Here is a 21,408-nt window from a genome sequence, read left to right as displayed (position 1 = left end):
AATGTAGAGGACTAGACTATCTTTGGTGAACAAATTAGGTATAGCTTCTCATGTAAACAGAAAACGAAGTTTCTATCTCCAGGCATAAGATGAGATAGATGTTACAATGCGAGGTAGGAAACATTTTATAACGCTAATTTTAAACAGTATCATATTCATTGCATATACGTAATGAAATGCATGAGTATATAAACAAACGTCAATTATATCATAAATGTAATGAAAATCGCACCTGTAACATTAAAACAAGCTAAAATGCGGTGCTCTTAAATGGGTTGAACTGTCACTCAGTGTTCAGTTATATCCCGGTTATAGTAGTGAAACAATTACTGTCATATATCGACTGTATTTAAAGGAAATCTTCATATGTAAATGAAGTTACATTACAGTGCGTAACTAGAAGCTTAGCGTATCAGTAGTGCCAGTATCATAATGAAGGGGAGGGAGTAAATAACAACAGTGTAACCAGCCTGTACTCAAATTGGGCTTAAATCAATATTGACAAAACATGTATATAGTAGTGGTAGTGATGAGTAACATTATTTAAACAATGTAAACCTTACGATAAGGGCATTAAGGGCTCAACCATCGAGTGTACATTTTGCAAAGCATATACAAAAAATTCTGCTCATAATCAATTACAGTGATTGCTAAACAAAATAATTACTTGCATATGTACACACTTAAACACATTAGCTGGAATGCAGATATCGAGTTACAGATGAATTATCTAATATATCAATACATATTGGTTATGCACATAACAGTATTTAACAACACAGTTTTAAGTGAAAGAAATATGTGACCTGTTGTTCATTGAAATGAGAACTACATTTTGGGAGTACAAACGTACTTTAGGTGAGGACAACTTATTGACTTGAAGTCCATGTCAAACATAATAAAAGTTGAAAATAGAATTACTGAATGTTTAGCATATTCAGTGTAAAACAGCAGGCCAGAAGTTACAAACATTTTATAAATGTTTATAATGAACAATTGTGATACACAGGATATGGATAACAAACTATAATATAACTTATTTTTACTGCAATCGCGTAGTAAAGAATCCTGACAGGGGTATAAGAAAACTGTGTGCAATAAAAATGTCATAAATATCAAGTGTTGGACTCCAGAAAAACTTTTTGGTGGGACGTACATTTGGAAAAGACCACGCTTATATGGCCCTACTTGGTGTGAAAATCCTAGAAGGTGTTGCAATTTGTGAACAACGTAAAAATTCGTTGAGTCTAAGAGAAATATAGATCTGAAAATATCGGACTTTAGTGTAGTTTACATACTTTACAGCTACTTCTAGCAGTCGACTGGACCCCTTTCATTTGGCTGCTTCACTACGTATTCAGCATTTGTCAGTTGAAATAATTCCTGCCAACTTCACTGTGTTGTGTCAATGACTCTTAACCACGTCACTCAGCGGGTACATCTTTCTCACCATATTTGGCAGCAAAATATGTTATCTCTGGCGGTTCCCTCTCTGGATGACGTCATCGCTGCCGTGTGCGGGGCGAGCAAGCCGTTTGCGAGTGCGGTAGCCCTCGCTTATGGAATGGTGGGCTGCTACTGCCACACCTCGGCTTTGCACTGCTCTCATACGGTTTAGCAACGTTAAAGCGGATGAAATGAGGAACTCTCGGGAATTGTATTATGCTGTCCTTCGCGATATTTATGACTGTGCTCCATTCGTCCCACTGAGAGTTACGAATGTCGTTACCTGACGGCGAAACTCCCGTGACTCAAAATACTGCAATTAGATGGTCTTCGTTTGCCTTCCCAGACACGTTCGGTTCTCCAGTATGAGTTGGCGTCTGTGTATGATCTAATTCGGCTTCGAACGTTACCTCCAAGGAAGTGTCTCAGTACCATTCCTTCTGTAGGTGGTAGCGAGTGGTCATGCCAACCAGATATAATGCGTGAACTCTCTCGGTATTTTTCCGATCTCTACACTGGAATGGAATATGACGGAATACGGCCTGCTGATTTTACTTCCTCCTTGATAGTGTTGTTACGCCAACTCTCCATGAGGAGTTCTTGGCAGTTTTCACCGTGATTACGTTCATGACATTGCAATTCACTCTCCTTCCCGCACATTGCCGAGTTTGAATGTTCTTCCCGAAGAATTTTATGTTAGGATATGGTGCATGAAATGGTGCAAGGGGTCTACATCTCACCCTCCATTAAGATTGGAAGAATTGTTTTAATTACCAAAAAGACGGAACGCTACTCAATTTTAGCCATAAAATAGTCGCACTGGCGATAAACAGCCGTCTGTCGGTTTTGCTCGCTGGCGTGGTCGCGTGTTATCAAAGCTGTCTTCTCGGTCGTACTCGCTTGCTGAATGTCGTGATCTCGACTGCCTCCTCTGTCCCTTTAACGGGAGGTCTACTTTCCATTAATTTTAATCGTGTGAGTGACAGGGTTAGCCAAGTTTTTCTGTAGCGACTGTTGACAGCTGTTGATTTTAATGATGCTGTACGAAGGACGTTCACGTCTCTAGTTACTGGCATTCAGGAGTCTACTGACGTGAACGGCGGCCTTCTCCCCCCCCCCCCCTCCTCCCCCATAGAAGTGTGTCGAGGTGTAGTCCGCTATCTATGTCGTTACTCGCGCTTCTTCTGGAACCCATTTTGAGGCCCATAGCGGCTCGACTGGATGGCAGGTCGTTATTGGGCGAATGGTTTAACGTTCGCGCATGCGCCGTTGGCTTTATGGTGCTTCTTCCTTCTCATGACGACATACCGATGCTCAAGGACTGTAGGATGCATTTTGTCGTCTTACGAGAGCACAGGTTAACGACCGGAGACACTGATTACTCAGTGTGCGGGGATCTGACGCGGTTGAGATTCCATGGGCTTTTGCGGTCGCCCGCAATCGATCGTTGGGTATTGTTATCGATTGTTGTCCGATGAAGATTGGTGGGTTAAACTGGACATCCGTCACGGACTTGATTCAACGAGCGATCCTTAAACACTCGCGTCGCTCTCTCTCGTTACTTCATAACTTTCAGTCCTTGGAAACTTACGTGTTGTGTAAATCTTATTTTGTTACCCAAATTTGTGCCTTTCCTACGATGATGTCCCGAAAGTTACATCGATTATCTAGCACGTTTATCTGGCGAAACCGTATTTTTCGAGTGCGCTATCCGGCTATGGCGCGACCCCTGTTGGAGGGAGGTTTTGGCCTCCCTGATGTTCGGGATGAGGCTTCTGATTTACTTCTTCGACGCACTACTTTAAAGTGTCTTTGCGTCTCACAGTGACTTATAGCTCGCCTTTTTGCCTGTCTCCGACCCAAGAGCTTAACCCCGCCAATAGAAGATGGTAGGATAAATAATAAATTAAGGTGTATTCGTGAACTTTTTTTTATGTCTGTTTCTTGAGGGCTGAGCAGTTCTAGGCGCTTCAGTCTGCAACCACGCGACCGCTACGGTCGCAGGTTCGAATCCTGCCTAGGGCATGGATGTGTATGATGACCTTAGGTTAGTTAGGTTTAAGTAGTTATAGGGGACTGATGATCTCAGATGTGGAGTCCCATTGTGCTCAGAGCCATTTGAACCCAATATGATCTCTCTGTAAAAATGCTAGTAGGCCGCTGGACGTTTCCAAATCACGTTTCCTTTGTGGAGTCCCCATTATCAGACACAGAATGGAAGGTTGTTTCATCCAGTGTCAGCCTACTCCTGTGTTCTCGTGGTACCAAGCCGTTCATAACCTTGTCTTCATCAATGTTCGACTTTTTCGTATTGGACTGATGCAGTTGTTGCCATGAAACAAATACATTTATGTCACCGGTTGGTCGCATGCGAACACAGTTATTGCAGTTGGCTCCGCCGACAATTGGCATTTCTTGCCAGGAGGACGGAAGCGACAATCTCCACTGACATTCTCCTGCATCCCGATTGAACCTTGTTCCCCAGAACAGAGAACAATACAGTTGTGTGGCATATCGAGCTCTATGTTCATTACGTGGTGGGGAGCAGTTATGACCCGGACCCTTGTGTCTTTTTCCAGTATATGGTTTCTGCCCAATGGATAGGTTGCCAAACTGTCGTCCACTTTTTGCGAATATTCTGTATCTCGTCTTTAGTCGTCAAGGAGTTGGATGATGTGTAGAAATCCTTTACTGTTGGAATGTTTCTTTCCTGTTATCTTGTTTGTGGTAAAATTGACAAAAAAGTGGTGAGTTAACCGGTCGTTGTGGAATTCTCATTACCATCCCCTTTCAGTTGTATCTTTACACAGTTTATTTCATTTTTGTGGCTCTGTTACACTTTTTTAGTTTAAGTAATGTAAAAATAAGTTTTTGCACTGTACGACTAAAAATGATACTTTTTTTTCTTTTTAAATGTTGGAAGCCAAGTAAGATTTTGTCCCAACATGTTCCTTCCTTTTTAGAGTAGCAAAAAATTTCAGATAAATAAAAATAAATGATAAATAAAGAAAAGGTCAGAAGTATGTGATAGTCCAGCGATCTGACAGTCGGGGAGGAGGGAGCGGGGGGCATCGTGGTTAGGCCACGGCATGCGACCCTTGCCCACCTTGTCTCCACCCAGACTTAAGTTGCCCCTGTGACTGTTCTTTCTTGAGTTACAAGCAAAAAAGAAAAAAATTAATATTGTCCAAGAATTGTAAAGTAGCAGTGTGTGGTGTGTTCCTGGTTCGCACCCTACCGGATCCAAAACTTTCAGTATTAACCTTCGCGTTTAATAATAAAAAAAATGAAGAAGGAGACAGGGGTTCGAATCCTGGTCAGGCACAAATTTTCAACTTTTCCCATTCATTTAAATGAATTCTTCCTGACAGCTAATGTCTTTAATTCCTTTGCGTCTTGATTCATAATGGCTGCAGGATCAAAACAAACAAAAGACGAGACACCAGATATACACTACTGGCCATTAAAATCGCTACTCCACGAAGATGACATGCTACAGACCCGAAATTTAACCGACAGGTAAAAGATGCTGTCATATGCAAATGATTAGCTTTTCAGAGCATTCACACAAGGTTGGGGCCTGTGGCGACACCTACAACGTTCTGACGTGAGGAAGGTCTCATACACAAACAGCAGTTGACCGGCGTTGCCTGGTGAAACGTTGTTGTGATGCCTCGTGTAAGGAGAAGAAATGCGTAATATCACGTTTCCGACTTTGATTAAGGTCGGATTGTAGCCTATCGCGCTTGCGGTTCATCGTATCGCGACATTGCTGCTCGCGTTGGTCGAGATCCAATGACTGTTATCAGAATATGGAATCGGTGGGTTCAGGACGGTAATACGGAACGCTGTGCTGGATCCGAACAGCCTCGTATCACTAGCAGTGGAGATGACAATTACCTTATCCGCATGGATGTAACGGATCCTACATCCACGTCTCGATCTCTGAGTCAACAGATGGGGACGTTTGCAAGACAATAACCATCTGCACGAACAGTTCGACGAGGTTTGCAGCAGCATGTGCTATCAGCTCGGAGACCATGGCTGCGGTTACCCTTGACGCTGCATCGACAGGAACGCCTGCGATAGTGTACTCAACGACGAACTTGGGTGCACGAATGGCAAACGTCATTTTTTCGGATGAATCCAGGTTCTGTTTACAGCATCATGATGGTTGCATCCGTGTTTGGCGACATCGTGGTGGACGCAATTTGGAAGCCATACTGGCGTATCACCCAGCGAGATAGTGTTGGGTGCCATTGGCTACACGTCTCGGTCACCTCTTTTTCGCACTGACGGTACTTTGAACAGTGGACGATACATTTCAGATGTGTGGTTCTACATTCATTCGATCCCTGCGAAACCCTACATTTCAGCAGGATAATCCACGACCGCATGTTGCAGGTCCTGTACGGGCCTTCGTGGATTTAGAAAATGTTCGACTGCTGCCCTGGCCAGCACATTTTCCAGATCTCTCACCAATTGAAAACGTCTGGTCAGTGGTGGCCGAGAACCTGGCTCGTCACAATACGCCAGTCACTACTCGTGATGAAGTGTGGTATCGTGTTGAAGCTGCATGGGCAACTGTACCTGTACACGCCATCCAAGTTCTGTTTGACTCAATGCCCAGGCGTATCAAGGCCATTATTACTGCTAAAGGTGGTTATTCTGGATACTGATTTCTCAGGATAAATGCACCCAAACTGCATGAAAATGTAATCACATGTCAGTTCTAGTATTAATATTCGTTTATCATCTGCATTTCTTCTTGGTGTAGCAATTTTAATGGCCATTAGTGTATAATTACGGCAAGGATGTCAGCTAATGTCTTCAATTACTTTGTGTCTTGACACATTTTACAGAAAAAATCTGGGGAATGGATTATTGGTGAAGAAAGCGGGTATACGCTGGTTGCAGGTACGGACGTCGACCTCTGCAGTTGGCCTGCGTGGTGATTCACGTCGTCAGCAGGGTGGCGATGATGTACACGCCGTCTCTGCTCCCGCTGTTCGTCGTGGCGGAGTCGCTGGTGGGGGGCGCTGCAGGCGTCATGCTGGAGTGTTCGATATCTGTAGGTGAGTAGGGGGAAACAAAGTGTTGCAGCATCGTGAGAGCGACGTTTAGAAAAACCTTAAAAAGTATTTTTCATGGAACGGGAAACTACTCTGACAGAGGGCTTCTCCTATCTTTTCTTCCTTGAAAACGTTTCTCGAGCTTCCATCCGGGCCACGTGGTCATATGTTTAGGAGCTCCGAGCCGAGAACTGCACTGATGCTCATAAATTAAGGATAATTCTGATACATGGTGAAACAACGCTCTGGTGGGCGGTTTGCGGCCTTAAATGACCTCGGGGTATGACCATGCGGGTTCATTTGACCTGCGGTCGGCGCTCGGTGGCGCTGGCAGCAGTCCACATACACAGAGGTATGTTGGTGCATTTCAGAGCACGGGGCTGCGAGTAAGTGTGCAGACGTGTTCAGACGTGCTAATGGTGTGTTGAAAATGGCTCGAAGGGCACATATTGATGACGTTATGAGGGGTAGAGTACTAGGGCGACTGGAGGCTGGTGAAACACAGCAGGTCGTATCACGGTCCCTCTGTGTGCCACCAAGTGTGATCTCAAGATTATGGCAACTATTCCAGCAGTCAGGCAACGTGTCCAGGACCTACAGTACGGACGTCCACAGTGTACAACATGAAAGAAGACCGATATCTCGCCTTCAGTGCCCACAGACGGCCACGGAGTACTGCATGTAGCCTTGCTCGGCACCTTACCGGTACAGCTGTCTCCAGACACACAGTCTACAGACGACTGAACAGACATTGTTTATTCGCCCGGAGACCTGCAAGGTGCATTCCCCTGACCCCTGGTCACAGGAGAGCCCGTAAAGCCTGGTGTCAAGAACACAGTACGTGGTCACTGGAACAGTGGTCCCAGGTTATGTTCACGGACGTCCAGGTTTAGTCTGAAAAGTGATTCCCTCCGGGTTTTCATCTGGCGTGAACCAGGAATCAGATACCAACCCCTTAATGTCCTTGAAACGGACCTGTATGGAGGTCGTGGTTTGATGGTGTGTCATACCTAATGATGGATGATAACGCACGGCGCCACCGAGTTGCCATCGTGCAGGAGTACATCGGAACAGAATATATCAGGCGAATGGAGCGGCCTCCCTGTTCTCCAGACCTAACCCCCCTCTCGGTCGACCTATTGTTAAACGTCTTCAGACCCAGAGGGCTCTGCAGGAGCTCCGACAGGCACTGGTGCAAGAATGGGACGATATACCCCAGCAGCTGCTAGACTACCTGAACCAGAGTATATCAACCCGTTGTACGACCTGTGTACGTGTGTATGGTGATCATATCCCACATTGATGTGGGGGTACATGCGCAGGAAACAGTGGCGTTTTGTAGCACATGTGTTTCGGAGCGGTTTTCTCAACTTATCACCAATACCGTGGACTTACAGATCTGTGTCGTGTGTGTTCCATATGTACCTATGCTATTACCGCCAGTTTTGTCTAGTGCCACGTTGTGTGGCACCGAATTCTCAATTATCCTTAATTTATGAGCATGAGTGTAGTTGGCGAGGCACTGAATGTCGTGTGAACGCTGTTGCTGCCCTTATGTGGCCAAGCTACCTTCTGCGAAAACACTGCTACTCACTGCGGCGCCGTACATGGTGATTTTATCGTTGCGAATCCGCTTGAACGTTCCAGTAGCTGGGTTCCAAGCTGTGTTCCCCTGCAGAGCTTAGTCTTTATTAAGGGTGTCAGTCTTTGATGACGCTACCCCAGAAACTATTTGTCTGTTTAATAACAGATATCTCGTCGAATTCAATTCAGTGTACGTTTTCCGTTTTCGCTGTCGGTGATTTCTCAGGATACCGCAGGCGGTAACACCTCTGGTGTTCCATAAGGCGCTGTTTAATGGTACGCACAGTGTGTCCGACGTAAATGAGCCCACAACTAGACGGCATTGTATATACTCGTTGGGCGTTGTGCGTCCGGTGGCTTTCGTCGTCTTTCACAGGCCTCAAGAGCTGTCGAAGTTTTGCTGAAGCTATGAAGACCGAAACGATTTTAAGCCCCTTTAGGAACCGGTAAATATTTCCTGTTACTGAGCCACAGAACGGCAAAAATCAAAGCTTTTTCATTTCTCTTCAGGTGTCTTCTTGCTTATGTTTCTCCAGAAAGTTGGCTTTCCAAATCTGTTACTGCATCCGTTCTCTTTCAATACGTTGCGTACCTGGTTGAGCTCCTTCCATTGGTTATCAGCTCTTGAAACGAGCTCCGCACAATGTACCATTGTACTCAGTATAGAGCGTTTCTGCTTTGGGTGATGGTAGCTGGTAACTTTCAGATACCGGTCGGTGTGAGTGGTTTTCTTCAACTCTCGCTTCTTACATTCGTTTTTATGTGTATTGTACACATCAATGATATTTCTGCTCCATGCTTGATTTATCTCTAAACGAGTGGATTATTGTTCATCATTAATTTCATTCTTCTATCTTTACTTTTTCCCGCGACATCTAGTGCTACCATAGCCTTTCTCTCCGCTCGTTCACATTTTTACTTCTTAGTAGCTGCTTAATGTCTGTGTACCTTTACCATACTGACATCAGTACACGATCCACTCCTCGTCAGAACTTCTACCGTTTGGATTCTTCTTTCGTTTCTCACGTTATGGTCCCTGTTGTGCTTGCACGCAAGGTGAGTCCCGGCACGACATAAAAACCTTCAGACACAGATCATCGCTTCTGGCGAGTGTGTGGACGTAAATTAAGCTGTAATACACTCAGCCCTTTTTGAAACTGCCCTTGCACCTGCGTTGCAAGGAAAGTACCTTCACACCAGCCCAGATAATTGTAGCACGAAATGTTCAATCACTGGTACGTTCTGTTGATGAAACCATTCAATGCGGACCAGACTTTTCGATATCAGGCTACAACAGCGCATTGTTCACGCTTGTTTTGTTTCTGGCAGAATTATCAATGTAAGCCATGAAATAGGCCGTTTCCATCATAATGATACCAAGTTTAAGGTAACATATTGTTTCACTCGTGATAAAAGTACAAGTACTAAACTGCAGTGCATGTGTTGTTCTAAGGTGCTGTGCAGTGTCCTTCAATATGCATGCATGTCTGGCGCAACACGCACTGCAGCGGTGGTCAACAGTACGAAATGTGGAATCATATTCACATTTGCGAATGTCTGCATTGTGCATTGGGGATAACGCTCATGTGGCCCAGACGGTCGAGGCGACCGCCAGCGTAAAGTGAGAGACCCGCGTTCGAGTCCCGGCACGACACAAGTTTTCATTGTCACCAATGCACACGGCACCCAAAATTTAATCCTATTCGCAAATGCAGATATGATATGAGTGGTTGAGAGTCAAGGTGGTAGAATTCAATTTTTCACACATTACGATTGCGCTGAATATCTGAGGTGCAATACGCTGTGTTTCAATCTCCGTAACTGCAATTTGTTTATGTAACATAAACATAATGTCATACAATTAATGTGAGTCTGCACTTGTTGCTCCCATTATGCACTTCTCTCTCAGAAGTTCCGTTAAAATAATTGCATTATTAACCACCAGAATGTTACCTACTGTGTCTGTCTTAATACTTCAGCAGTGTATCCGTTTACTCTATTTCACCGTCAACACCATCTTCCTCTGCCAAAGCGTCAACACGTCCAGGTTCAGATTCCTAAGCCGAAGTTGCAGGTGTCAGTTGGTTGCACCGGACGGATGTACGGGAGAAAGGTCATCATGTCTTTCCTTTTTTGCCTCGGTGCCGTTGCTGAGACGGATGTGTATTATCGTTTATGCATTTAATATGAAACATCACTTCTTGACTACTGTAGGTTTTAACCTAGACTTCCACATGGAGTCCACAGTTCCCTTATAAAGATAATTTCTACCTTAATAGCATCTGGACATTACAGATCTAAAGAAACAAAACAATGCTGATACACTAGTGGCCATTAAAATTTCTACACCACGAAGATGACGTGCTACAGATACGAAATTTAACCGACAGGAAGAAGATGCTGTCATATGCAAATGATTTGCTTTTCAGAGCAATCACACAAGGTTGGCGCCGGTGGCGACACCTACAACGTGCTGACATGAGGAAAGTTTCCAACCGATTTCTCATACAGAAACAGCAGTTGACCGGCGTTGCCTGATGAAACGTTGTTGTGATACCTCTTGCAAGGAGGAGAATTGCGTACCACCACGTTGCCGACTTTGATAAAGGTCGGATTGTAGCCTATCGCGATTGCTGTTTATTGTATAGCGACATTGCTGCTAGCGTTCGTCGAGATCCAATAACTGTTAGCAGAATATGGAATCGGTGGGGTCAGGAGGGTAATACGGAACGCCGTGCTGGATCCCAACGTCCTCGTATCACTAGCAGTGGAGATGACAGGCACCTTATCCGCATGGCTGTAACGGATCGTGCAGCCACGTCTCGATCTCTGAGTCAACAGATGGGGACGTTTGCAAGACAACAACCAAGTGCACGAGAACTTCGACGACGTTGTCAGCAGCACTGGCTATTAGCTCGGAGACCATGGCTGCGGTTACCCTTGACGCTGCATCACAGACAGGATCGCCTGCGATGGTGTACTCAACGACGAACCTGGGTGCACGAATAGCAAACGACATTTATTCGGATGCATCCAGGTTCTGTTTACAGCATCATGATGGTCGCATCCGTGTTTGGCGACATCGCAGTGAACGCACATTGGAAGCGTGTATTCGTCATCGCCATACTGGTGTATCACCCAGCGAGATGGTGTGGGGTGCCATTGGTTACACGTCTCGGTCACCTCTTGTTCGCATTGACGGTACTTTGAACAGTGGAAGTTACATTTCAGATGTGTGGCTCTACATTCATTCGATCCCTGCAAAATCCTACATTTCAGCAGGATAATGCACGACCGCATTTGGAGGTCCTGTACGGGCCTTTCTGGATACAGAAAATGTTCGACTGCTGCCCTGGCCAGCACATTTCCCAGATCTCTCACCAATTGAAAACGTACTGTCAATGGTGGCCGAGCAACTGGGTCGTTACAATGCGCCAGTCACTACTCCTGATGAACTGTGGTATCGTGTTGAAGCTGCATGGGCTGCTGTACCTGTACATGCCATCCAAGCTGTGTTTGACCCAATGCCCAGGCGTATGGAGGCCGTTATTACGGCCAGAGGTGGTTATTCTGGGTACTCATTTCTCAGGATCTATGCACCCAAATTGCGTGAAAATGTAATCACATGTCAGGTCTAGTATAATATATATGTATAATGAATACCCGTTTATCGTCTGCATTTCTTCTTGGTGTAGCAATGTTAAAAACCAGTAGTGCAGTTACTGGCACTGTTACAATGCCTTTTTATTTTAGAGCGGAAACAAACAAGCAAAGAAATGCAGGACAACAAGACCATGTGGCCTAGCCACTTCAGCTATACCACAATTTCCGCGAACACACTTCACTATGGCGTGAGAGGAAGAATATGTTGGGAGCTCTCAAGTGTCTCAATTGCGAGTTATTGTTACTCCACCCTACCGCAACAAATTTCCATGCATTATCACTAAACTGAGTATTATATCTCAGAACAATTTTTTATTTATTTTTTTTTTTTTTTTACCTAGACCGCTTTGGTTCTCAGCGGCTCATGGAAAGGTACAAGTAGTCACACATTTTGTAAACCGGTTGAAGAGTTCAACTTATAACCGTTGTTGAAACAATCATCCACTAGGAGCGCTACAGACACGACACAGAACGTAGTTCTGTCACACTCATAGAACCCTCTACGTGTTTTGTTCAGAATACAATACATTTCAGTTCTAAAACATCCACCAGTGTGAGATACGCAGTTACAAGAACAAATATTAATCATTGTAGAGCTATACAGGCTGGTCCATTGATAGTGACCGAGCCAAATGTCTCACGAAATAAGCATCAAACGAAAAACTGCAAAAACGAAACTTGTCTATACTTGAAGGGTGAAATCAGATGGCGCTATGGTTGGCTCGCTAGATGGGGCTGCCATAGGTCAAATGGATATCAACTGCGTTTTTTAAAAGTAGGAACCCCCATTTTTAGTACATATTCGTGTAGCATGTAAATAAATTTTTTCGCTTTGTGATAGATGGCGCTGTAATTGTCACAAACATATGGCTCACAATTTTAGACGAACAGTTGGTAACAGGAAGATTTTTTGAATTGAAATACATCACGTAGGTACGTTTGAACATTTCATTTCAGTTGTTCCAATGTGATACATGTACCTTTGTGAACTTATCATTTCTAAGAACGCATGCTGTTACAGTGTGACTCTCCAGTGGATGGATGGAAGAAGACAAGGGCTGCAGATGGAAATGTTAATGACTGAGAAAGGTCTGTGTGCTACACTGAAGTGTGAAGGGGTAGTAGTATCCAAGCGGAAAAGGTGAAGTTGAGCCTCTAAGTTTCTGAGATCTTTACTACGGCCAACAACGATTGTTCCACCTCGCTAAGGATTTTCGAGCAATGACATCACTTAAGATTAGCAGATGTGAGGGAGCTGAAAAAAGGAATGCAAGCAATATTTTCTGAGACACTTCATCATTAGGAGGGAGGCGGAATGCCTTTACCCACATCCACAGCCTCAAAAGGTCTATCTAAAAGCACAAATTCGCTAAATAGAGTATCCAGAATATATGTGCAAACTCCCTCCGACACCTGATCACAGGTAACACGATTCTTACAATGTCCCTGGTATTCATGAAGGGCCAGAGCCTGAGTTACTGGAAACCAAGTCTACTGAAGGGCATTCCAGAAGGCAGGCGAAGAGCCAATAGAGTAAAAGATGACATAGTACAGCCAGGTGATGGAAAATACCGCTACAATTCCACTGGAGAATAATGTTGTCAATGTACTGTGAGACACATTACGCACTAGGACCACCTGCTACCACTGGTTGAGAGGTTATGGCATCAATATATTTAGGTTCTGGGTTGCATTGTGTGGTGCGACTGGGGTCTCAGGGGCTGTTTCCGCCACAGGAGTGGAACATATGGGATCTAGTGGCATTGGAGACACAGGAATCTCCTTCGTGGTGGAGTTCGCCTTATCTTCCTCTCCTTGAAGGATATGGATGGTGTTGTGACGTCACTGAATCAGTTTCAGGTAATGTTTGCGATGACAAAGCCCTGCTACCAGCAGCCTCTGGTTTCGTCAGCCAGTGGCAGGGCGGTTCTAGGCACTTCGGTCGCAGGTTCAAATCCTGCCTCGGGCACGGATACGTGTGATGCCCTTAGTTTAGTTAGGTTTAAGTAGTTCAAAGTTCTAGAGGACTGATGACCACAGCAGTTAAGTCCCACAGCGCTCAGAGCCATTTGAACTAATTTTTCGTCAGCCACTGGCTGACGTCTGGTTATAGAAAGCAGAAATCTTGCAAGGAAATGTCCCAAGGGACGTATTCCGGGCGAGAGAAGCTGGAGGAAGATGATTATTTTGCCTAGCTGGGAGGTGGAGACTAATATACCCACTAGGTGGTAAGCCAATGATCCTGAAGTCGGTGTGGGGGATGCAGCAAGAGGATAGCCCCAACCATCATGAGGCAAACATAGTCGAACGGCCTTTAGGTTCCACTGTAGGAGGCATAACCGGTGGGAGTACCATCGTCAAAGGTGGCGACGTTGTTGTAGCTGTAGCATATGACAGTGTAATACGTACTGACCACTCGTACTTACCCTGTTTGACAAGTTAGTTTGGCCAGAGTATTATGTTCCTATAATTTCTGTTCTATCAAGAAAATGATGCAATCTGTCGAGCAGGGAGAGTGGTGCTTTCCATAGGTGACACTTATGGGAAGGAGGGACACAAGGAGCATTTTGATGCAGCAGTAGTCCACAGTCGCTACAGGTGGGGCTAGCATGGCAATGTGAAGGCATGTGGCCGAACATCAAACACTTGAAGCACCACATGGGGGGCGAGAGGGAAAAACATTCGGTTCCACATCGCATTGGTGTACCATCACCACGACCTTTTAAGGCAATGGATCACCTTCGAAGGCCAAGGTGAAGGCACTGGTAGCGATATTATTGCACGTTGGCCCCCTATGGACATGACAGACAATGTGTACACCGCATCACTCCAAGTTCACAGGTAACTCATCGTCAGATTGCAAGAGGAGGTCTCATTGGAATATGATGCCCTGAACCATATTCACACTGGTGTGTGGAATGTGGGGAATTACAATCACCTGTAATAAGTGAGCAGCGTCTGTGACTCGGTGGGAGATGTTGCTTCGATAAAAACTGACTGACGTTTCATTTTATAGATTTCTGCCACGTCCCCAGGTTGTATTCTATGTTCTCCACAAAGAAGAAGGGTTTCGTGGCCAAGAAGGAATCTCTGTTAGTCCTTGGGCAAAATGAGTAATAGCGGAGAATTTCTCTGCTTGCTACTAAGCCCATTGTTTCTCCCACAGCGTAGCCAGATAATGGAACATTTTAGGGTTGCATCTCTCTGCATTAAACGAGGACGTTCTCCCACAGAGACTGCTGGAGCCATATGGCCACCTGCAGGAGATAACGTCATCTGCTTCATTTGTGACTCATCTGCCATGGTGCCTCCCACACTGAACGTAGGCTTTACCAATGGGATCACCTAGCTACAGCAATGGCTACTGGGTCACTAATCAGTTGCTTGGAATCCTCCTGGCCCAGTCATGATGGGCACATACTCCTTGGCATACATGGCAAGTCTTCACCTCAGGCAACAACAATGTGATCCCTGCGTAGTTATGGGGTACCACAGTGCATTTTCTTGACAACACCTCCCCCACAATGGGATGGTTGCTGTGTTGAGTATTGGGTGTACTACATTATTAAAAGGAAGGGTGTAGGATGGAGAGGCACAAAGGTGGAGCATACACCACATTGGTCAATATTCCCTGCAAGATTTGCATTTCTCGAAAATTTTGAAAATTGGTGACAGGTCAAACGCGACAATGGAGACCATATATTTATTTAATGAAAAGTTGCAAAGAAATGTCGGAAGTACAGACTCGAGTCCCAAATCATAAACCAGGTCCAAGAAGTGTCTTCACCAAGAAAACCATCTGACGGAGAGTCAGAGGTGGGGAAATTGAATAATTGCTGCAAAGGCTGGGACCCTGTGGTAGCCAAGTACGTACTCACAAAATGGTAGCGCCATGGGGTAGAGGGTGGGGGTGGTGGTGGGGGGAGTAATTTTATAATATGATGTTGATATAATACGCAGTGATATTTACATGTGCAAGACTTGTGAGGTAAAACATCACACATAAATCAGTTCATACATACCTTTTATAAGAATGTGGACACATGACCCGGTAATGATGGCCCATTGTTCTCACCATCATATGCTTTCAGTCCCCTTTTGTTTAGTCACCTGCACTGGCAATTATTGCGTTGGTAGGGCACCATTGGTTCGCTTTGTCAGTGTCTTACTTGTACGACATGAAACAAATAAAGAAAACAACACTTTAGTACAAACGTCATACGCAGAGCACATAGTTAAATAATACATTTTAATACTTGCCTGGTGTGTTGGTCAAGCAGAAACTAAAAATGTTGCATTTCGCAAATATCCGGAACACCATTTATTCCTCACCCTAAGCCGAGTGACCTTAAGTTTGATTTTAGAAGTTCACCATTAAGAAGAGGGATTTGATTCATTTTTTAACGAAACTGACTCTCTTCTCAGCGCGGACTGACGGCGTCGATAACTAGTCGTTTCACAAATTCATCCCCTTTACATTAATAGTGGTAATGAATGACTAACATCCGTTTGCCCCTTACTTTGTGACGTTTATGGTTGCTTAACAAAGTTTTTAATAAAGTTTTGTAGATAAATCTACTTTAAAAGTCCCATAAAAATAATTTTCATGTAACTCTCCACTGAGTGTCTTTAACATTAGTTAGCCTTCGAATTCTCTCTCTATCTTAAAGAGATACACGAGGCAATATTAACTGTAAGACTTAGAAGATAGATTAACGAAAGGTGAACTACGTTTGTAGCATCTGTAGACTTAGACAAACCTTTTGAGTATGCTGGGTGGAATACCCGCTCTAAATATCTGAAGGCAGCAGGGATAAAATACAGGAAGTGAAAGGCTGTTTACAACTTAAACAGAAACTAGACGGCAGTTATAAGAGTCGATGTGCATGAAAAGGAAGCAATGGTTGAGAAGGAAGAGAGAGAGGGGCTTAGCCCATCGCCGATGTTATTCAGTCTGTACAATGAGCAATCAGTAAAGTAAACCAAAGAATAATTTGCTGTCAGAATTAAATATCTGGAAGTAGAAATAAAGACTTTGAAGTGTGGCGATGATATTGTAATTCTGTTAGAGACAGCAAATGACTTGCAACAGGAGTTGAACGGAATTAGCAAGGAGGATATAGGATTAATATCGACAAAAGCATAGCAAGGATGATGGAATATAGTTGGATTAAATCAGATGATACTCAGGGAATTAGATTAGGAAACGAGACACTTATAGAGGGGTTTCGCTATATGGCAGAAAAATGACTGATGATGGCAGAAGAAGGAGTTAAAAAAATCTAGACTGTCAACGGCAAGCTTTCTGAAGAATATGCGTTCAAGTGTTAAGAAGTCTTTTCTGGAAGTATTTATGTGGATTGTAGCTATGAATGGAAGTGAAACGTGGACAGCAAACAGTTTAGATAAGAAGAGAACAGAAGGTTTTGAAATGTGGTACTACAGAAGAATGCTGAAGGACAGATGATCAGATCACATAGCCAATGAAGAGGTGCGGAATCGGAATAGAGAGAAAAGAATTTGAGATGGAACGTCATTATAAGAAGAGATAGTTGACAGAACATATTATGAGACATCAAGGGATCACCAATTTAGTATTGGAGGGACGTGTGGGAGGTAAAAATGGTAGAAGGAGACCAAGAGAAGAATACAGTAAAAAGATTCAAGAAGATTCACAAGGGTGTAAGTTGCAGCAGTTATTGGGAGACGAATACTTGTGACTTCACATAACAAATTACGAGAATGTTGCATCAGTAATGTCTGTCATACACTGAAGAATAATAATTTTTTCATACCTTAGAACTGCCATGTTTAGTCTCTATTAGTGATGAGTGATTTTTACTTTACATAATTCAATATTTCTTTACACGAAAAGAAAAGCAAAAACCAAAAAATAACATTTTAGTACACACATCGTACACAAAATACGTAAATAAATAATACACTTTTCTTGACTAGCTAATTTGGCTGAAGGGGAAACTAAGGACTGTACAGTCCACTAAAATCTGGAGCAGAAGAAAATGGCACTACAACAAAGTCGCATATGTCTAAGGGTATGCTCAATATGAAGCAGGCACTGTCTAATTCTGTATCCTTGGTTTCGTTTGAACTAACTTAACTCTGTTAGCCGTAGGGATCTGCTTACCTCCAAACTACAGCACATCGTGGAACTGACGCATAAAGAAACCACCCAGGATAGTGCTAGTTTAGATTTGTAGACACACTCTTGTAAGATGGCAAGAACTATGCCCCTTACATGAAGTCATTGAAGATCACCTAACTCACGTTGAGCGAACAGTAGGGCTCAACAAAATGACTGACAAGGCACAATGCATCTTGTAGAGGGTATAGCATGGAAGTAGTGGAATAATTAATGTCGGGTGATGGTTTTAAAGTAATTCATATGACATGAAAACTTTTTGAAATGAGCCTTTTTATTGGACGCTAGTTTACCCCAGGGAAGTATTTGATCGTAGCCGGCAGGGAGAGCGGCTAATGGAAGCGACAATAGGCAGCTTAGGGAGGCTCAAGCTCTGAGAAAGCGGTACTGGTGCGCGGCCACCAGCCACCTAAAGATGAGTGACAGTGAGTGGGTGGTTGACCCCGACTCCATGCTGGTGTTCCGGGAAACAGATGGAGAATTTGTATGCCTGTTGATAAATGTCTGCCGGCCCGTTTTCTGTGAAACATGCAACAAAGCTGTGCAAAGCTATGGTGGAGCAGTCAACAGAGGTCAAAATATGCGTGTTCGTGACTATAGCAACTTCACGCTGAATTCACGGTCCGCAGAGCCTAAAGTAAATCAGGTGAAGTGCAACAGCATGAAATACGCCGGCCTCTGATGGGAACGTAAGACCAAGGAATTTGAAGTACTCTCCTGGGAGTCTGAATTGCAGAGACGCTAGCCTTGATGGGTGGACTGGGTGGAGCTAACTAGAAGTTAAAAGGAAGGGAATTTTTGTGGGAATTTGTTCACTTCCCAGAGAAGGCATTGGTCGGCACTGGGAAGCAGCGCATAATTAACGTGACTTGCGCTGCAATTGGCGTAAGTAATTTTGTTGGAGGGGAAACCGAGACGAAGAGCGGATTGGCAGAAGTCTCAGTAGAGTTCTTCCATTCCCAGCTTGCCTAGAGTGCAGATGTGGCGTTCTTTATTCAGCTTGCCTGAGGAAGAGTGAGTATCTCTGCAGTTTAGGACTTAGCAAATGGAACGACTGAGCTTGGACATAGAACGTTTTGGTTCAATTATGTACTGAGGAAGATAGCTAGGAGTGAAATAGACAAACGCAGCCTTGCAGCACCACGAGGTTGGCCAACGTCCACACAACTATGCCGCTCCACCACACTGTATTTGGTGATATTGCGCCCTGCCCGGCCACTGATTAATTTGTTGGATCATGTCGGCAAAGTTTCGGTGAGGGTTTCATGGGCCGTGTACTGTAGAATTTGTTGTGGTTGGCAGGAGAGCCAATACAGGGTTACAAAACGAAGCCGAAATGCACGCGTTTTACCTCACGCAGGCTAGTGTGAGGTCTGGAACATGACAATGGAATTAGAATTGAGAAAAACGGACATAGCTGGTGGAATACTTAACTTTAATCCATTAAAGATGAACGTCGCTCTTGACATTACATGATTCACAGTATCAATAGTAGCAGATAATGGCGCCTTGCTAGGTCGTAGCAAATAACGTAGCTGAAGGCTATGCTAAGTATCGTCTCGGCAAATAAGAGCGTAGAAGTCAGTGAACCATCGCTAGCAAAGTCGGCTGGGGCGAGTGCTTTGAAGTCTCTCTAGACCTGCCGTGTGGCGGCGCTCGGTTTGCAATCGCTGATAGTGACGACACGCGGGTCCGACGTCTACTACCGGACCGCGGCCGAATTAAAGGCTACCACCTAGCAAGTGTGGTGTCTGGCGGTGACACCACAGAATTCTTCTCGCACTTCGCATTACGCCTGGGTCAGTCGATAGGAATTACTTTTGAGTTATTGAGCTTTACTCCACACAATAGCAATTTAATACCACTGCCTGGTAGGAGAGTCATGTAATGTAATAATCAAAGGTCGTGAATTAAAATAAATTTGTGATAATCGACTGCATCAGTTTTCAATCAAGTAGTTGAAATCCCAAGTCACTTTCTTAATTAATTTTATGTTCAACATTTGCATCTGGTGTTCAATAGCTGCATATAACATCAATGTGCACCTCTTTTTAATTAAAAGTGATCAATTCTGAATCAATTAATGTCAACACTGCCACCAATTCAATCAGTAGTCACAGGGCCTTATAACTTTCTTTGCGTTATCCGATATTACTGCAGTTTTGCACTCTCTGTTGATCTGCTAGTTAATTGCTGGGGTGAACACACGCCAAAATCATGTAAGTGAAGGGTGGGGTGTTACACTCCAAACAATTTATCCACAAGTATGAAAATATGTCGCAAAACATATGTCCCTAGCCCCCTGAACCAATTTCAGTATGTCAACTGACTACTTCGAATAATAAGAGCACAACTTTCATCACTTTGACAACACGTAGTTTCATGTTGTGACATATGAGATGAGTGTGTAGGAATTTGCCTGTATCCGCATTATAATAACAACACGCACAAGGTTCCTGTCAGCTGCTTTATGTTCTCTAAAGCCGTTTTTATTTTTGTGCTTTGTTGGTATCTGAAATTTCTCCGAGGCAGTTTATATGATCTCTTCATTATATGCTAATCTGATCGAACTCTGGTTTTGGTCATATAATATTTTTCTCTATAAATTTAATGGAAATGTTATGTAACCTTAAGCTGTATGTGGACTCAGTATTATTCATTTGTTTGTTGTTATGCTAAGTGTCGCATTTTATTTCTAAATGTTAGTGTTCCCGGTAATATGGAAGTGTATCACGTGATATTTCAGGGACGGAATTGACGGATATCAGAAACCGCTCTTGTATCAATTGCATGGCCTGCATTGGTGTACCTATAGCATTGGTGTCCGCCTGCTTGTGTGTTCAGATGTTTCCCAGCTGGAAACACTCCTTGCTTTTTGCAGTACTGTGCTGCCTTATATTACTACTCTTCTACAGGTAAGATGATGGGTATATACGATGGCCTGCTAAGAGGCGATTTGAGATTTAATATTACGAGTAAGTTGAAAACGTAAGTAATGTCAGACTTACTTGTTGTTGCAGAGGTATCAACTGATATGCTATATCGATGCCTCTCCCTATGTGCGTGTAATAAATGATACTTACTCTTCTGTAACTCATTTTTTGTGGACAAGGTATAGAGGTGCATCTATCAAGGAACATCGAACACCCTTTTTCATGCCGATGTCAGGGGCCACGTGTTGTGGCGTGAGAACGAAATCGTTGACGAGCCGTTATCATTCATTACCGCTCAAACATCGCCGACGTGCACATAACTACCAATGGGGTTTCACAGGTTATCTGATTAAAAGTATCCGGAGACATACTGAAGCCGGTTCCGTCTTGTCTTGTCCTACTTCGTAGTAAGTTTTGTAATTCATTTCTTGGAGGTTTTGGTAGCCAGGTGCAGCGATCTGGATGCGTCACTATGACCAAAAAGATCCTGCTATTGTTTTACTTTGTAACGACAACGCTATTTTGTAAATATTTCTGACCTTATTTAGGA

The 21,408-nt window shown here is 43.9% G+C and overlaps 1 protein-coding gene across 1 annotated transcript in view; it reads left to right on the top strand.

Moving 5' to 3' along the window:
- LOC126355299 (solute carrier family 22 member 7-like) overlaps positions 1-21,408 on the top strand; it is a 570,778-nt gene that overhangs the window by 492,199 nt on the left and 57,171 nt on the right. The window contains exons 4-5 of the mRNA XM_050005590.1: positions 6,364-6,521; positions 20,672-20,840. Of these exons, the coding sequence (XP_049861547.1) occupies positions 6,364-6,521; positions 20,672-20,840 (327 nt within the window). The remainder of the gene's footprint in view (positions 1-6,363; positions 6,522-20,671; positions 20,841-21,408) is intronic.

The sequence above is a fragment of the Schistocerca gregaria genome, chromosome 3 (assembly GCF_023897955.1).
Source record: "Schistocerca gregaria isolate iqSchGreg1 chromosome 3, iqSchGreg1.2, whole genome shotgun sequence".
NCBI lineage: Eukaryota > Metazoa > Arthropoda > Insecta > Orthoptera > Acrididae > Schistocerca > Schistocerca gregaria.
Note: the sequence above shows the minus strand (reverse complement) of the source record. Positions and strands in the feature narration are given on the sequence as shown.